Genomic DNA, 17,727 nt, shown 5'->3' with positions numbered 1-17,727 from the left:
AGCACCATTTACACAGCCTGTGTTCTGTATATAGCCTGGTGTTAATTTACCTGTCAGGAAATGCCACCGGACATTAATTCCCTAACCCTGTAATCCAAAACCGACCTGACCCAGGGCTTCCACCCGTGTATTACAAACCCAGCGGCCTGCCTGGACTAAATTGCCCACTTTTTCTCTCTCTTGCACAAACCGTGTGTGTAGAAATGCAACTAATAGAACAAAGCATCAGGTTGATAACATGGGTAAATTAATTGAGTGGGTCATCAAATTCTCCCGTGCAGGTCAAAGCAGCAGGAGTTAACAAATATTGCGGCAGAAACCCTGTCTGACCTATAAACTCATCAACCTGCACTACTGCATTACAGTGTGTGTTACATACATGTCTGAGCAGAGACTCCTCCCCGAGAGCGCGCACCAGTCCTTTGGTGTCCATCTGGCCGAGCCTTAGGATGTACAAAGGACGGCCATCTGAAAAATTACAAATTAAACAAATATTTACATGATATATCACATGATTTACATTCCACAAAGACTGCAAGCTAAGTGGAAAGGTCTGCATTGCTGGCCATCTGCTCTTGTTACATAAGTTATTGTGTACACTGAGGAATGCTTTCATGTTTTGTCCCTGTTGATTCAAGGCTAATACTTGTGGAAAAATTTTAAATGAGAAGATTAAATTGGCTCTGATGTGGCAACATAAAAGCTTTGTTTGACTTATACGTTCATTCTTTTCCCAAATAAGGAATCCAAGGCATCTACTCCAAAGAAGACTGTCACTGTGAGTGTGCGTGTACTATTTGGGTAACCAAGTAGCACCAACAAGCTGGATCATTTTTATTTTACACACTTGGCTGAGAGCTGCGGGTTGCTAAGAATGGTTGAGATCTGTTTACACTGTAAAGTCACTTAAGAAAACATTAGGTTGAAAAACTGCAAACACGACTGCATGATTGTGTAAGTGGAGTCTCCTCTACGGAACAGTGCAAGTTTAGCTCTGACATAACCTACACAAGTCATAAGATTGTGTGTGTTTCCATACTGATGCACATGCAAGATTTCAGCATGCCTAATAAAACTATCTTTAGGTGTGGCTGTAAATACCAACCCACCTTTGTCATGGTGGTGCCAGCCGCCGGTGTAGTAGTCCTGAAGAACCTGTGGAGAGCTCCAGGTTTCCAGCAGGTAGTCCACCTGGTGCTGCTTCCTCCAGGTCAGAGACTGGCACAAGATCTCCCGTGCTTTATCCATGTTGAAATCTCTGGCCCGCAAGAAACGAAGGATGTGCTCATCTTTAGGGATCTGGACAGAGGGAGAAATGGTTACACTTGCCACCACAAAACACATCACTGTTATTTAAAGACATTATAAAGCTAATTTGTAAACAGGTAATGTAAAATACAACATTATCAGTAGCCTAGTTAAAATAGAGTAGTAGTGCTAAATATTACTTTTAGCAATAACTAACTCAAATGTATCAAAAAGTATTAATAATGTATTCAGTCATATTTTGTTATTATTCCTTTTTAGAAACACTGCAGTACCTTTCCCTTGTGTGTCTCCTGAAGCCACTTGCGTAGTCTGATCAGACAACTCTCCTGCAGGGGTGTCAGGTCACCCAGGTAACGTTTGATATAGTCTGCATCCAGCTTGTCTGCAACATAGAAACACAAAAAGTTAGACTGCTGGATAGCGAATTAATGTGTAGTAAACTTTTACTGAAATATAACACCCATAAATCACAAATTCTAATTAAATTTCTTAGATTCTGTAAACCAGGCCTTGCCCTAGCTGTCAATTGATATGTAATTGGATGTCACGATTCACAATAAGAAATATGTTTTTCAGAAATTACATTCATAACTGTAAACAACTTTTCAAGATGCTGAATTCCATTCTCACACTCATCCCCATTCTTGAGCAACTACTTTTCCTCAGTTATTTAAATTATTCACCAAAGTTGTCTAACTGTTTTTTTCCCAACGATGCTTGCAGATGACAAACTGTTGTGGCAGCAGTTTAAACCAAATAAAATGTCCCTCCAAGTTCAGTTACACAAAATGATTTCAATTTTAGCCATTTTTTGCAGATTATATACACAATTATAAAATAAGCTTCTAGGATCCATTTTCTGAATCTTCAGGTACAGACCTTCCGGTGTCCCCGCCAGAATCTCTGCAAGGCTGTCGTTCTGAAGCATGTTGCTGTCCTGCTTTGCATCCTGTGAGGTTCCATCCTTGGCATCTGCAGACAGTGGGACTGAATCGGCGGGCACGATTCCAAGCTCAGGTTGGTTCGTTGAGAGGCTGGTAGGGCTGGAGAGAGGCAGGGAATGAGAGGAGGGACTCCAGCGGGGCATATGAGTGATCCCCTCATCATCTAGCTCCTTTAGGTAGTATTCTATGATTTCTTTTCCCTGTTAGAAGGAAGAAAAACAAGTGTGAGAATACCGAAAAACATGATCTACATGTGTTTTTATTCAACCAAGAAAGGCCCTGTAGCGTTTAGAATTTTCCAAATCAAATGTCATTTCAAGCTGAAGCATCAGTTAATGAAAACAGAAGGAAAAAATAAAAGGACTGTATTCAACATTGTTCATTAATGAAGGTGGATGACTCACTGGGTCCACAACAGAAGAGCTCTGTCCAGTCTAACAGATTACACAAGCTTATTTATGCAGTTACAGTGTGAGATGGACTGAGTCATGTTCCAGAAACATCTAACCTCGTAGGACAGATTGATCTCTGAATAATTTATAAAGCAGTCGTCATGTTGTTTAATGTTACTGTGCATCGGTACATTCACACATAAATGACAGGATGAAACAATAAGCACACACAAACACACCTTTTTGATACTGCTGGCATACTGCTTCATAGCAATCTTTTCCACGGTGCTCTCAAAGCCGAAGAAGGACTTAATGTCCAGACTGGCGGTTTGCTCAAAACACGTCCAGTCTTCATTCTCCGGGTGGACCTGGACATACACACACACACACACACACTTTATGTTAAAGCTGTAAACAACACAGAACCGCATAACCATGTTACTATGGTAACCATACACCCAGCTTCATTACATGATGACGCACAAAGAAAGCAATTTTCACACTGAGCACTGTGAGTGGGAGTCTGTGTGTCAGTCTGTCCATGTTAAAATTAGCCAGTATTTTACACATGAACAGTCATGAAGCTTGAAATACACACATTTCCCTCAGTGCTGTGTGAAGGTCATCTTTGGCAATAGCAAAAGTCATTCTACAATCATGCTCGGCAGCTAGAATTTATTTCTTTTTTAAGTTATGGCTTTTTGAAGTTATTAAAATGAATGGGAGGGAAACTCAACATTAGTTTCTGTGGGTCAGGGACATAAAACCTGCATAAACAAACTCACCAAATTCAGTGACTTGAATAATTTCATATTTGTCCGCTAGACTTTTATGCACAATCCTTAAAGTGTTGTTTTCAGGCCAAACTGCAGTAGTAAGGACTGGCTGGCCAGTATATAGCACTGTACACTGCACATATTTTAGATCTATGATGGTTCTAGAAGGATTTGTGAGGATGACGCTTATGACAAAAATCATTCTTAAATGTATTTTAACAAAAATGTCATTTTGATTCAAGCTACAATATCAGTAAATGAAGAGGTACACACTTCTAAAGCCATAATGATGGTAACTTGTTCACCCTTGACTACCAAAATATTTCATCTTTAGCCCGGTCCATTAGCTCAGTCTAACAGCACTGTCCATCCTGGTTACTGTTATCACAGCATGTTAAAGTACACAGTATAAGCCTCTGTTTGGCCTTAGACCTAAAATTAGCACTCCAGTTGGTTGGAGGCTAACACAATGTGCTTGACCTCATTAACTCAGCACACATGGATTCATAAATAAGTTCATCTGGAGTCACAGTTTTGAATGCATAGTGCAGAAAGAACGTGAAGACATGCTGGTTTCATTTCAGTATTTTGTGAGTGACCAAGCAGAATGCAGACGACTAAATAATTCACAAGGAAAGATGGGCCGAGATAAACAGAAGCCGGCTCAGTGGTAGTCCAAACATGGATGCAGGGAAGAGATTAAAGGAGGCACAAACATCAACATGGCTGCGCTGGTGGCAGCTTGCCATTCAGCAGGTGAACAACAGCGTTACAGAACATGTCAGTGTTTGCTCATTTGTCTGTATGCACAAGTCAGCCTAAATAGCCAAACGGGTTGAGCGTGTCACACTGCCAGGATCTGGGTTTTAGTTTGCCTCTGTAAAACCTGCCTCAGGAATACACACTTTCATGTTACAGCCTGCTTTCTATAATTTATACACACTTCTCCCACCTTAAAACGAATATGTTACTTCAAACCAGGAACTGGGAATGTAAATTGGTTGTAATGTACCTTGGCTGTACAAGACCAACAAAATAAGTGGACACAAGGTTCTGGTACAGGTGGATTAAAGAAACCTTGCAGTCATTTGTAGATCACTCTCTGGAAGTCCCATATTGATCACCTGTACAAACCTCAAACGTCTGTTTTCTGAACTACTCGGAGTTTGTGGTAAGGATCACTACTGGTGATGAAAGCTCTTGTTGAGCATTTTTCCAGCAGTTTCAGTGAAAGGGTTGAGTTTCTATGCCAGAAGTCAGCATGCTAGGTGTAGAGCAAAACCAGGGGAGTGGATTCTACTTAAACAGCTAAAAACAGCAGCTGCACCGAAACAGTTTAGAGGTGCGTGAGAAATGACTTTCATTAAAATTAGTGAGGATTTTTAACAGTTTGTTTTTTGCTTGAAATGTCTATTGCTGGTAGTATGCTACATACCGAATAGCAGCATGTCTCGTGGACGACAACCCTGTTGGAGAAGGTCTCATTATGGGACTCAATGTGCAGAGTCCTCTCCTTTCGGTTCAGCGTGTTTTTCTGGATGAAGTAGACATAGTCTACGCCTGCGATCTGTAAACCGCAATAGAACTTGTGTTATAAATGCAACTGGCATGAAACACAGACACTGAAAATAAAATTACAGATAAACTACCTTTGCAAAAATTAACACTTTTATTAGCCAATACATTCTGTAAAAGGCGAGTACTGAAATGTATTGTTCTCAAAACAATATTAAAAGTCATTTTAAGCATTAAAGCTATATTTATGATACTCAATTGCTGGAAATCTAAAAGTACAACAAACCCTTTTGAGAAGGCGTGGGGCATCCACATCCAGGGCACAGCGGCGCTCAATCTTCTGGGTGGAACCATCCTCGCTGGTCTCCTCATTCACGATGTCACTCGCCACAAACATGGGGATGAGGTGACAAGTGGGGAAGCGGCGCTCATAAGCCTGAGAAAGAGAAGAGGAAATGCATAGCCTGTTAACACCAGAGCTTTTAAGCTGGAAACACATTTTTAGATTTCAAGGATAATTCCAGTCTGCTGACTTAGACTGGCTAATTTTCAGCAAGGGTTTTTCCTCTGTTGTTCTCCAAACCGACATCTAGACATGATTAGTCAACAGAAGCCTGACTATAAATAGAAAACTCGAAGGGCCAAAACTCTTATCTCTTGCCTACAGATTTGATATATTCATATGCCGACACATTTAGAGATTAAGGTTTGCTAGTCAACAGTGCCTGACATTTATTATAGCGCTCGTGGTATATCAAAATCTGTTGAATAGTTTTTTCATCTTACCTAGAAATATTTTAACTGGCTCAGAAATTTAAAACACAGCAAAAGTTTGGAAAGAGAAAAGCTCTAATGCTTGTTAACTGAGGCTCAGGAAAACTTCAGCAACAATGGCACCAGCCAGTTTACATAAACTCCATTAGAAAACACTTCATGTATTCTAAAAGGGAGGAATTTAAATAGGTGGGACGGGTAGAGCAGAGATGAGAGGCTAAATAAAGCTCCTTCAACTTTGTACACTTTCAAACTTCTTACTTGAGCTGAACCACAGTGGCATCAAATACAGCAATTTTTAATTGTTTTACAACAAAGGGTTGAACATACAATAGCAGTTTTTGTACTTGAACACAACACCGGCTCCATAATGCGTTTACTCATAAATGCAAAACACAGGCAAATTCAGCTCTGTAGCAGAGGCCAGCCAGCTGTTATACAACTGGGTCTGCTGGCACACAGTGCAGGAGCATTACTTCATTTTCTATCATCAACATTCATCCATCTTAGATATGATTACTGTGGTTGCGCAAGCAGCAAGTCCAAACAGAGGACTGGAAAGGCAAGTCTAAAATAAAAACAGTGATCTTCCAGATAACTTGTGCTGGAGATAGTCCAAGTTTATCATAACATTGCAGTAGCCTGAAACTCCCTTGTCACGTATCCTACTAACGTGATATTTCCTCTTTTGTACTTTTGTACTGTCTGAAACTCGATCCTGAAATTTAATTCCCCAAAATATGAATGGAAGCATTTATCTATGACTCAAAGAACACACACACACACACACACACACACACACACACACACACACACACACACACACACACACACACGGAAAGACAAAGAACGAAAAACAAAGGGAAAGGGAAAACACAATGTCGGGAATGTGGTGGTGCAATCCTATCCACAGCATGTTTACCATTTCAAAAAGACATGGCCCGTATGTTTCAAAATATCCACGCATAGAGTGAAATTAAAGTCTATGGACAAACTTTACAAGATCAACTGGAAGAACAACTGCTGCTCACAAGACTTTTGAGGTTGGTGGAGTTGGATGTCAGCTGAATCTCTGACAAAAGGAGCTTTATTTTGTGGAGCAAAGGACAACCAGTAACCCTGAGGTCCTTTGAAAACCACAAGAACAGCAAATTGGTGTGAAATAAGCTTCAAATTCATCAAAGCTCAAGTTTAACATTCTTATAACACTGAGCCATTTGCTTTCGAAAGTCACTATTAAAATATTTGTCTTTTCTACATTTAAAAATATCAAAAATACAAAAGAGGAGGTTTCGAATGTTTAGTATGCCAAGTAACAGCAGTTTTGTGTTGGAGGAGGCTGTCAGTGGGGTTCAGGAGCTCCTGGCATTCCTGTGAGGAGCTGCCCACCGTCCACTGACTGCATGAATGCTGAGCTCTGTTTTTCAGCCCCGATGCTCTGGAACACTGGGGGTTTGGTTTTTGTCCTGCCGTCAGCACAACATCACTGACTGTAAACGTCAATTTCATCCCTTTAAAAAAATAAAAAGAAAAAAAAAGAGAAGAAAAAAAAAAATCATATGTCAACAAAGTCAACCACAAATGTCACATCTTCATAAACAGCACTAGGTTTCATTCCTACAACAGGCTTAGATACTGTATGGATCAGGTCATACAGCAAACCATGAAGAGGAATAAGCTTTCTTCAGAGCTTTCACTTCATGCGGAAACAAAGCAGCTTTTAACTGCTTTGTGTTCCCAAAATAGCCAGGCTGTTGTACTATTAAAAACAGGAAACAGAAGGGTCGTTATTCTAGGTTATTCCTGAAAACATTTTTTCTTTTTTCCTTCTGGGTAAGTCGGGGCTTTTCAAACCTCAGGGCACGTCAAGGGACATTCAGGTCTGTATTTATTTGTGAAAAAACTGGACATCTGGATATTGCATGTGAGCATAGACAGTACAAAAGTCAAAATAAAAGAGACCAACCACTTTGGCTCCAAAAAGATTGGATAGGCTTATAAAGAAAACCTGATCTCAGACTCGCTTTGTGACGTCAATAAATACATCACTGATTAGTTGTTAATTTCGGGTTATGAAATAAATCATGAAGTTTGTTTTATAAATTAATATTATTATTAGAGTCAGAAGAAAAGATTACCCAGGTATGCATACTGACCAATCACAAGTTGTCATTCAACGAGTGTACGGCGACCTCTGTCTCAGTCATATCCACCGTTCGCTCATCAAGTCCAGTTTCAAAAACCATGATGACAAATATGAAGGTTTCAAAAACAGATCAGCCAGCTGTCTATTATGGCAACTCCGTCCATCTTTTCTACTGCCTATATGTAAAAGCACTTCAGCTCGCCTAGCATATAGCTCCATATCACACTTTAACATGGTCCAACAAAGGCTCTAGCTGCATCTTATTCGAATCCAGGACTCTTCAATTTGGCCAACTTTCTCTCCGAAGACATCAAATTCTAAATACCTCTTTAGCTTGTTTGGAACCATCATTGCATCTTAGCTCAAGCTGAGGGTTCTTGACTGTGTATAGGAATTTCTTTTACTTATGTACTAATCACATTATTTTATTGTATAATGCCTTGGTGCCACTGGATTTTAACATGTCTGACACCCATACTGTAAGACAAATAGTGGGGGTCTATTTAGGAAGTTGGGGGAAGCAGACAACTCCACAGGAAGGAATCTTTTGTCTCTTGGAGGACTCTGGGAGGTAGCAAGGGAGTGTGAACCTTAAGGTGTGAAACAGCTGTGTACTGCCTTTTGTTCCTGGAGAAGGTATTTAACTGAGAGCCATGCTAGGCTCAGTGAGACTCTGCTGACCCTGCCCCGTGGTCATGCAGGCTCTCCACAAGCTTGGTTTTCTGTTCTGTGTGTTTTGATTAAAGAATGTTAGCTACCGCTCACCGCTCATCTGCAGGCTTTATTTAATGGAAAACTTCCACAACAACTGCTAAAAGCATGATACAACGGGGCTTCTTTTCTTTTGGTTGTTAGCCATTTGCTGCACAGAAGAAAGCGATTCCACTAATGTGAGTAAATTGATTTGCGTGCACAGTTATACATTGCAATAATAATGTGTGGCTAACGCAAAAAACAACAACAAAAAACAAAGAACAAAAAAAAAATAAAAAAAAATAAATCACAAGGTAAATTTTGACACAAGGTAAATCATTATGGAATCACTGGATTCTCTTATACTTAAACAGAAAGTCAGTCCTACACTTGATATTTTGAACAATGGTGCAACCTAACTATAATTAAAGATTTACCATGACCAATGAGATGCAGGACTGAAAACAAAAACTTTAGGCGAAGACCAAAACATCTTTCAGAACCATTGCCTGAGGTTATCAAACACTAGAGCTTATCTAGGATCTGCCAACGCACCACAAGAGGATCGAAACCTTCCTTTAATGATGTGTCGAAAAATCTTTTGCCAGTGATGCATCATGTTACGAATGGCTCTGCACACATGACTCAAATGACAGCTAAATGCATATTTGTGCCAGCATGAAGTAAACATTCAGGCTATTTGGCATTTATCCTGATGATTACTCAGTTCTATATTAACCTACAAATCGAAAGTTGACAAATAGTTTGGCATCTGTTATTCCATTAAAGGGGACTGAAAAAGCTTTTCTATATTTTTGCCACACTGTTATAGCAGTGGACAATAATATTACACACAGTTAAAGTTTTGGTTAAAGTAGTTTCAGTGTATGTACTTGTAATCCCTGAGACAAAAGATTGGGCTCCTCTTGTCCAATGTTACGGTAAAAATGGACACCAATAACTGAAAGATAAGAGGCTTTCCTAGAAGTTTCAATTGAGTGTATTAAACAAGTAATGTATAACCATCAACATGATGCGTGTTTTATTAAAGCTGACACCTGCAGCACTTGAAATCCAAACCCAGAAGTTTTCTGTAAGAAAACAAACCAGCCAGAACAAGACAAACATTTGTCCGCCCTCTATTGAGTCACTGGAATAAAAAGCAGGCACTGATGACACATCAAGCCAAACATACATGGTAACCAAACTCCACCACTGTAAATATTCATTTGCCCTTTGACAATACTCTTTCCTGGAACATAACAGAACAAAATATTTCCAAGTTTCCAGACTCCAGGTATTTTAAAGAACAAGTTTAAGGACACCCTCCACCCCTCCTCCACCAGCTTCCATGGTTTAGGGATTCAGACATACCTCAAGTGGCCAAACAATGAGTAATGGTTCCTGGATTTGTTTGTTCTTTCCAGGAGTGAATGAGAGAAAATGTATAACAATATACTGTTACTTACATCCTTCCTGCATACACACAAAACAGTTTCTCCATTGGAGAAAAACAGCAGTGTTGATTAAGGCACGGGTCTGGAAAATAAAGCTAACCCTGCACAGGAAGGGAGATTCAGGAAGTTCCAAGAGTTCTGGGGAGTACACAATCAACTTTAAGACTACAAAGGACCACATAGTGCGTGTGTGTGTAATATAATACCAGGCAAGACGTAGTAGTTCTGGCAGATAGCCCAGCTATTATCTGGCCTTTAATGGTGGGATATAGAAAAAAAAGAAAGAAAAAAAAAGACAACAAAAAACTTAAATATAGCTGCAAATCCAATCCAAACAAATTCAGGAAAAAAGTCAAGTAGTTAACCACCTGACTAATCTGCCTTTTTTTGTCGTCTTATTTCTTTTATCTGGCTCCAGTTCCTCAAACAATTTTATCAATTTCTGGCACATAAACATCAGGAAAAAAAAAAAATAAAATCCCAAAATATCTTCAACAATTGAATTACAAGCAACTGTGCAGAAGCACTGCAGAGGTGTTTTGACATCTGACCCAGTTTATGCCCAGTGTGCAAAGTCTGGGACGGAGTATACTGAAAATGAATAGCTAACTTACTACATCTTTACCTCGCACTGGCAGGTCGATTGGAGATGTAAGATTAAAACAATACTGCTAAACAGAATCATGTTATATCTTGTTACAGTATGTTGTTAACATCAGGAACAATTTAATAAATTCAAGCCTGAAAGTTTTGCTGCAGATAAATCCTTTATTTTCTGCACAAATTGACTACTGCCTCTGACTGCTTAAGACCGTTCTGATGCATTTACACCAGAGAAAAGAGATTCACTTTCTCCTCTTATCAGCAGTGAGATCTCTACCTACACAGATCTGCTGTTCAATCTGTGCCACACAGAATGTACATGCAGCAGGTGGATAGTGCCATGTTAAATCTCCCGACCCCCACATAATAAAAGCTGCTGAGTTTAACAACTTTTCTAGCAGAAACCACGCGTGAGTAAGTATCAAGGATGGCAGAAAATGACCTAGTTTTGCTCTTAAGATTTGAGAAGAAACACAGCTGGGAACATTTAGTGCAAAAACATCAGCGCTATCACTTTATCTGCCAGCTAAAGCACAGGTGCAGACTAGAGGACATGTTGATGACATCTAGTCACGTTCTTAGCCACAACATAAGAAAAATGCTTGGTACTGAACTGGATGAAAAGACATACAGTAACCAACCGGCTATTTTTTTATTTTATTTTTTAATAGCTCTGACACGATGTTTCTACCTACTTAGATCTGTAATTTTAAATAAATAAATAAATGTAAATTACAGATGATAGCAAGCATGAGCTAATTTCCTCTTAAATGTTTAAGTGTATCGGATTTTACAGAGCTTTCAGGGTTTAGCGACCAGTTTTTGGTTGACACCATTCTCTTTTAGCTGCCAGAGTTTACATGGCTTAATCCCACGTCTTGGGTGTGCTGCGTCTTAGATAAAAACGGCACCTTGTCAATCCTGAGAGACACTAGGGTCAATCTGCTAAAGACTAAGTCGAAAATGCTTGGCCTGTAGGTCTCTGGGGATTAACGCTAATCAGAGAACACTTCCAGCTTCCTCTGCAGTAGTGTCACATCTTTGGAGCTTATGAAAATGGTTGTGTAATAGAGACGACAGTTGCCCAAGGGTCAGACTCGGCTATTTTTAATAGCTGTCTGGGAAAATGGGAACATTTTGGTTGAGGTGGTGGGGCACGGTGGGGGGCTGCATTATTAAGATTAAGATACTTGATTACGACGGCTTAGAGACGATGTCAAAACAAACCAGCACACACAGCACACAAAAGCTGACATACAGCAGCTAATCTGGCTGCGCTGCCTCAGAGGAAATTCACAAGAACCACTTTAATGTTTTATTCACAGGGCCATTCAAGTGTACACACAGTAAACTGTGGCTTTTTTCCTCTTCAGTTACAATGACTAACACAGTTTTTTCTTCTGTCATTTCTGTGTATTTAAGTCATGCTTATAATGAGGCCTACTCTCAAAAGGTTTCCTCTTAAAAGACCCAATACATATTGCATAACAAATACCACCCTTGACGTAAGACAAACAAAACCTGGTTTTGTGTGAGGGCCGCTGGCACGGGTGTGACGTTAGTTAGCCTGTATTTGGTGGCAAAAATCATTAGGAGTTCCCTCCCACCACCTCAGGCTATCCAAGGTTTGACCCGTTATGGACGTCATTATATAGCAGTGGGCATCTCATCCTAGCCCAGAACCATGTTTTTTAACTTTTGTTTGACATTGCCCACCACATCCATATATATTTAAATTGGGGTGGTCGGGTTATGTTTGCCGCTCCTTGCAAAGAGGATGCCACAAACCATTTGAATGAAAGCCATAAAGGATGCAGATGAGTGTTAAAGTTGTGGCTATTACTGGGCACCGACGAAATGCCAGTGCTGCCAAATGACAGATAACATCATGTTCATTCATGAGACAAGTTTTCAATGAAACCCAAAACCTGCCCCTGAAAATAATGGCCCTGACGCACAAGACCAAATTACATAGACTTGCGTTTATATAATTTGAGGTGACCAGGTGACGGAGAATGAAGTAAGAAGGATGGAAAATGGAGACGGGGGGGGAAAAAAGAAAAATCCTGATTTTACTTCAGAGAGCAAAGCTTAAGCTAAAACTAGGTCATTACCAAAGAGGAAAGTTACGAAGGAGGCAGCCTGAAAATTGTGGGTTTCTTCTAGCAAACTCAAAAGACACAGGGGATGCTGGGATTGGAGACACAAATCAATGTTAAATATATTTAAATATCATTTTCTGTGATAAATACTTTACATCCAACAAATCAGGGGGTGCATTAGGGATGCACAGATTAGGGATAATAGCTAATAGAACCTTAATTGTTTTGTAGTAAAACCTAGGGCTGTGCGATATATGACCAAAATCTCATCCTGATATAAGACATCTGTCATCCCGATAACGATATAAATCACAAACTTTTAACATTTTCTGTAAATTCTTTGAATCTCGGGCAGCTCGACTTGCGTGAAGTGTTTCCAGCTGGGCGTCGTATACCTGGAGTCGAGTGTTTTAACAGATGCATGAAACGATACATTTTTAGTCATAAGTTGTAACGGCCGACGTTTTCTTTGTGAGTATTTATTACACATCGTGCTGCGGGGAAAAGCCTGTTCTAACGTTTGAGTCTAAGGTTTATTTTTTAGCACCTGGCGGCTTTTTTTTTTTTTGCTTCTCATCCGTAAACACTCTGCATACTCTTTCACGTGATTCAGTTTATTTTGAAAAGTCTCAACAGGATCTTGAGCTTTATTGTGAAAGGTTTATGTGGAAAATAAACAAGCGGACACGCGATGGTTTTACCGTTGTTGTTGTTGTTAACAACAATGCATAAAAACAGGCGCTTGTCTGTCCGTAGTGTGGTTATATTAAATATAAGAGAAAGAGAGAACTTTAAGAAATTAATATAGCCACTACAGTGACCATCAAAACGATGAAAAAAAAATATTGCCGTAAACAGTTTATTTTGCGACACCACGAAACAAACGATAGCGTAAAATGAAACTATAGACGTTTTTATATCGTCATCCGATATATATCGTTATATCGAACAGCCCTAGTAAAACCAAGGTGAGAAATCTCGTTCATGTCTGTAATGTGATTTGTTTTAAATCTTTCAGTTTATTTAGAAACATCCAAGTACAGAAAGCTCAGAAAGCTCAGAAAGCTCAGAAAGAAAGAAAGAAAGAAAGAAAGAAAGAAAGAAAGAAAGAAAGAAAGAAAGAAAGAAAGAGAAAAAAAGATTATGATTAGTTATAAATGGAATTTAGAGTCTAGATTTCACTTTCACCTTAGAGAGTTTATACCATTTTATCTAACATGTAAATATGCCGAAAGGCATCACTCCAGTCACATTCTCACTTTTAAAATGTGATGCATGCAATAAGAGGATTTTTGGAAGCATTTTTGATCTTACTTTAAAACCACAAGGATTTAGGTTTTAGTCTGGACTGACACAAATTGAGACTAACGAAAACAATAACAGCCATGTTTCCTACTTGATGGGGTCTTATAAGTCAACAGGTGCCTCTTTCTTGATCATGAGACAGCGATTCTGTGCATGCGAGTAATAGCTTAGATGTACAGAAGATATGTCCAGTGTATATCAATGGCATTCAAGCATTAGCATAGTTTGATTTAAAATATACTAAGTACAAGTGCGGATTTAGCCGAAAACTATGACAGTCTAAAGAGAAGCAAATTTTAGAGCTTTATTTAAACTGTGACATCAGCTATTTCCATAGCACAGCCCAAGGAAATCAGACATTTAAATAAACAAAGCAATATACTTGAACCCTAAATTAAGGAAAATACATTGCTGAAAAGCACAGGAGGAAAAAAATGAAAAAGCAAAAAAGATTTTATTTATTTTTTTATTATTATTTAGTAAAACATTTTTTAAAGGCCCAAACCAGTTTGGCGAAACAGCTTTCAGTGAGACTGGTTTAAATATGACACACATTACCATTTGAATGTAAATGTACAGATGGAGCATTTGAATAGTTTGTAAGAGGTCAAGTAAGTGAAAGCATTTTTGGAAAATTATCCTGCAGTTTCTTAAGGCCTTCCATGAGTTCAGTCTCCGATGCTAGTTTAACAGCTTTAAACCAATCACCCTACAGGAATGCTGTGCCTCCAGCCTTCAATGTATATCTCTGTGCTTACACAGTGCTAATACTGCAAAGAATTTATATATACAAGATGCATGTTATTCTTCAATGCGAAAGATGAATGTGTAGTGCAAATGGCCAATCGTGGCACTATACAAAGACGGTGATTATGATGAAGATTTTGTTTACCTTATTTTATTGCCAGGTTAAAAGTCTGAGCCTAGGTATAGTCTTATGAGGGGCAGGAGCAACAACAAGCTGTTGACTGAAAACACAATAGAGCCTTTGGTCCGTGCATGCCATACCACCCACTTCTCTCCTTGCAGTGATCTCACTGTGTGCATTGTAATGGCAGAACCGCCTGGAACTAGCAACTCGGAGGGAGGAGGGGAAATCTGCCAAGTACACAGACCTTACATAAAGCTCCTAAATTTTTGCTGGCCTGAATAATATGCTAAACTGTAATGCCAGGGTGTGCATGCATGGCTTGTTAAATGCGTGCACGAGGGAAGAGGAATCAGCAGATGGCCATCTGTCTGCAATCAAAAACTCATCACAGTAAAAAAAACAAAAAAAACAAAAAGCTCAGCTATAGGCATATTCTGCTTGTGTAAGAGTTACTGAGACACAAATCTGTCAAGTAAGCTTCAACACTGTCAACTCACAGAGATACAAAAAAAAAAAAGTGCTGAAACAATTATGTGTCAAATTATGAAAACCCCTTACTAAGACTCTTTTTTTGTGAAATGTATTATCATTTCACGACAATGTATTCCTGTGTTTAGTCTACACTGAACATTATGAGTAGAGTATTACTTATACAAAAACAATAACAGTTCCCCTGACCAAAGAAGAAATGATTTCCTACACCCATTTCTGCAGGTTGCAATTAACTAAAGACCATCCTAAAATTAAAACTTGGTGTAAAAAACATTTTCTTTGACTACATTGATTTACAAAACTACGACTCAAGTCCAATTTAGTTTTATTCTTTCATAATTTGGTCAAATTTGCCAACACAAACACTATGAGGATGATTTGGTACAAAGCTGATGGTGTATTTGTGTACACTGTCAACATGACTATGAGGAAAGTGCTGTGTTCATATTATAATTCCCATTCTGAAGAAAGAAACTCCCATTGTATAATAAAACCATAATACCAATAAAATGGTAGCTTACTGAGTCACTGGCCATAAAAACAACAAATTGGATGTTGACCTTGAGCAGTTTGGGTGAAGACACATTAGGTGATCAGTGTGTTCAAGTCTGATTGAATTCTATGAGTATCTTTTAATTCGAGGAGCAGCAATTGCTGCAAATTGTTGGACGGGTGGACGGATATAGATAGATTTCTGGAAGCCAAATTTGATACATCAACTTTTATTTGATGAGAAATTAAATTAAAAAATTCTAGTAAAACTGACTGGCCCTACATTAAAAGTAAATGGTAAATGGAGTGCTTCTTATATAGCACTTTTCTGCTCTACCCGAGAACTCAAATTGCTTAACACAACTTGTCTTATTCACCCATTCATACAAGCACTTTTTCTATGCGTAAGTGCTTTAACACTCCTATGGACGCATCAGAGAGCATCCTGGGATTAATATCTTGGCCAAATGATATCTGGCAGACCAACTTCTGATTAGTAGATGGCCTGCTCTACCTCCTGGGCCAAAGATACCCCTATCATAATATGAAGCACATATATTATTTAACACACACACACACACACACACACACACACACACACACACACACACACACACACACACACACACACACACACACACACAAAAATCAATTTACAAGCAGCTGATTCTGAAATGAAGAGTGAAAAGATGATGAAATCTGCCTCTACCTGTGCCAACATGCTCACCATCCGACTATTTGAAGTAGAAAGCATTGCATAAAGGCTTATGAGAATTCATTATTAAAACTGGGTTACAGGAAACTGAAGCTTTATTAACATCCCACTTTACAGTAAAAGAAAGAAGTGCTGGCACTTTATATTTATTGCTGCCATTGCTCATTCTCCTATCATGGGTGCAAGATTCAAATTAACATTTATTAGGCAATTTCTGTAAACGCTGAAAAAGCATCAGTGATTTATTTTAGACATGGCTGAAATAACTGCAGTGCATGTAAAGAAAGCTAAAGGGCATTCACAGGAAGACTTCTTGGATTATTTGTCTGTAATTTCACTGGGGGCGGGAGTACTAAACATTAAAATTATGTAATTCGCAAGTGAGAGGGAGCTTTAACCAGTCCCTAAAATTATAAGGAAACATGGCAGTGAACACAAACATACTAAAAATTTTATAATATACTGTACAAATACTCCTAATGTCACATCTCTGCCACAGAAATCCGAGTCACAATTTCTTGCCATACTGCAGGATGACTGCATTTTTAACAGGCAAAAGGGTCATTGTACAAGAGCATGAGTGAGCGCGTTCATCTAGCAAAGGAGAGCAGGGTGGGGGAGGGAAGCTACAGGGGCAGCATCTCGACCTTGCAGCAGGAAAGAGGGTGAATGAGTGTCTTGCTGATCAGTGAATGAAATCAGCTGCAGAGTTTTCTCATTGGCTCACACAGTCACATGGTGGTGTCTGATGGTCCTCGATTAATGCCGTTTGAAGCAGCACACCGGACGATAAGAGCCTCTGCCCAGCGGAGGCCATAACTCTTCACTGTTTCTGGCAAACATCATCTAGTCGAGTAAGTGAATTACACACTGCAGGAGTGGATGAAATACTGAATCAGAAGAGCAATGCTGGGAAAAGCTAATGATAAAAGCATTTTTAAATAGCTCAATAATCAAACATTTCACTAGAGCAGGCTAAATTCTGTTCTGATGCATCTCCCTTGAGGTACTCTGTCTAAATTGTCGACATGAATGAATTAACTGTGCTCTCATTTTCAACAGAAATATGTCATGTGAGAAAAAAGAAAGAAAGAAAAGAAGTGAATTAATAAAATGACCCAATTCCTCTGTTGTATGACATAAAAGAAGGGCTTTGGTTATATAAGTAGATTTCTTTATAT

The 17,727-nt window shown here is 39.1% G+C and overlaps 1 protein-coding gene across 2 annotated transcripts in view; it reads right to left on the bottom strand.

The window, feature by feature from the left end:
- si:dkey-237i9.1 (SEC14-like protein 1) overlaps window positions 1–17,727 on the bottom strand; it is a 37,434-nt gene that overhangs the window by 11,542 nt on the left and 8,165 nt on the right. For both annotated transcript variants that reach the window (XM_025908053.1, XM_003447982.5), the window contains exons 3-9: window positions 5,183–5,332; window positions 4,817–4,948; window positions 2,845–2,973; window positions 2,149–2,413; window positions 1,542–1,651; window positions 1,110–1,299; window positions 380–468 (exon numbers count right to left, since the gene is read on the bottom strand). In XM_025908053.1, the coding sequence (XP_025763838.1) occupies window positions 380–468; window positions 1,110–1,299; window positions 1,542–1,651; window positions 2,149–2,413; window positions 2,845–2,973; window positions 4,817–4,948; window positions 5,183–5,332 (1,065 nt within the window). The remainder of the gene's footprint in view (window positions 1–379; window positions 469–1,109; window positions 1,300–1,541; window positions 1,652–2,148; window positions 2,414–2,844; window positions 2,974–4,816; window positions 4,949–5,182; window positions 5,333–17,727) is intronic.

The sequence above is a fragment of the Oreochromis niloticus genome, linkage group LG6 (assembly GCF_001858045.2).
Source record: "Oreochromis niloticus isolate F11D_XX linkage group LG6, O_niloticus_UMD_NMBU, whole genome shotgun sequence".
Taxonomy (NCBI): Eukaryota; Metazoa; Chordata; class Actinopteri; order Cichliformes; family Cichlidae; genus Oreochromis; species Oreochromis niloticus.
Note: the sequence above shows the minus strand (reverse complement) of the source record. Positions and strands in the feature narration are given on the sequence as shown.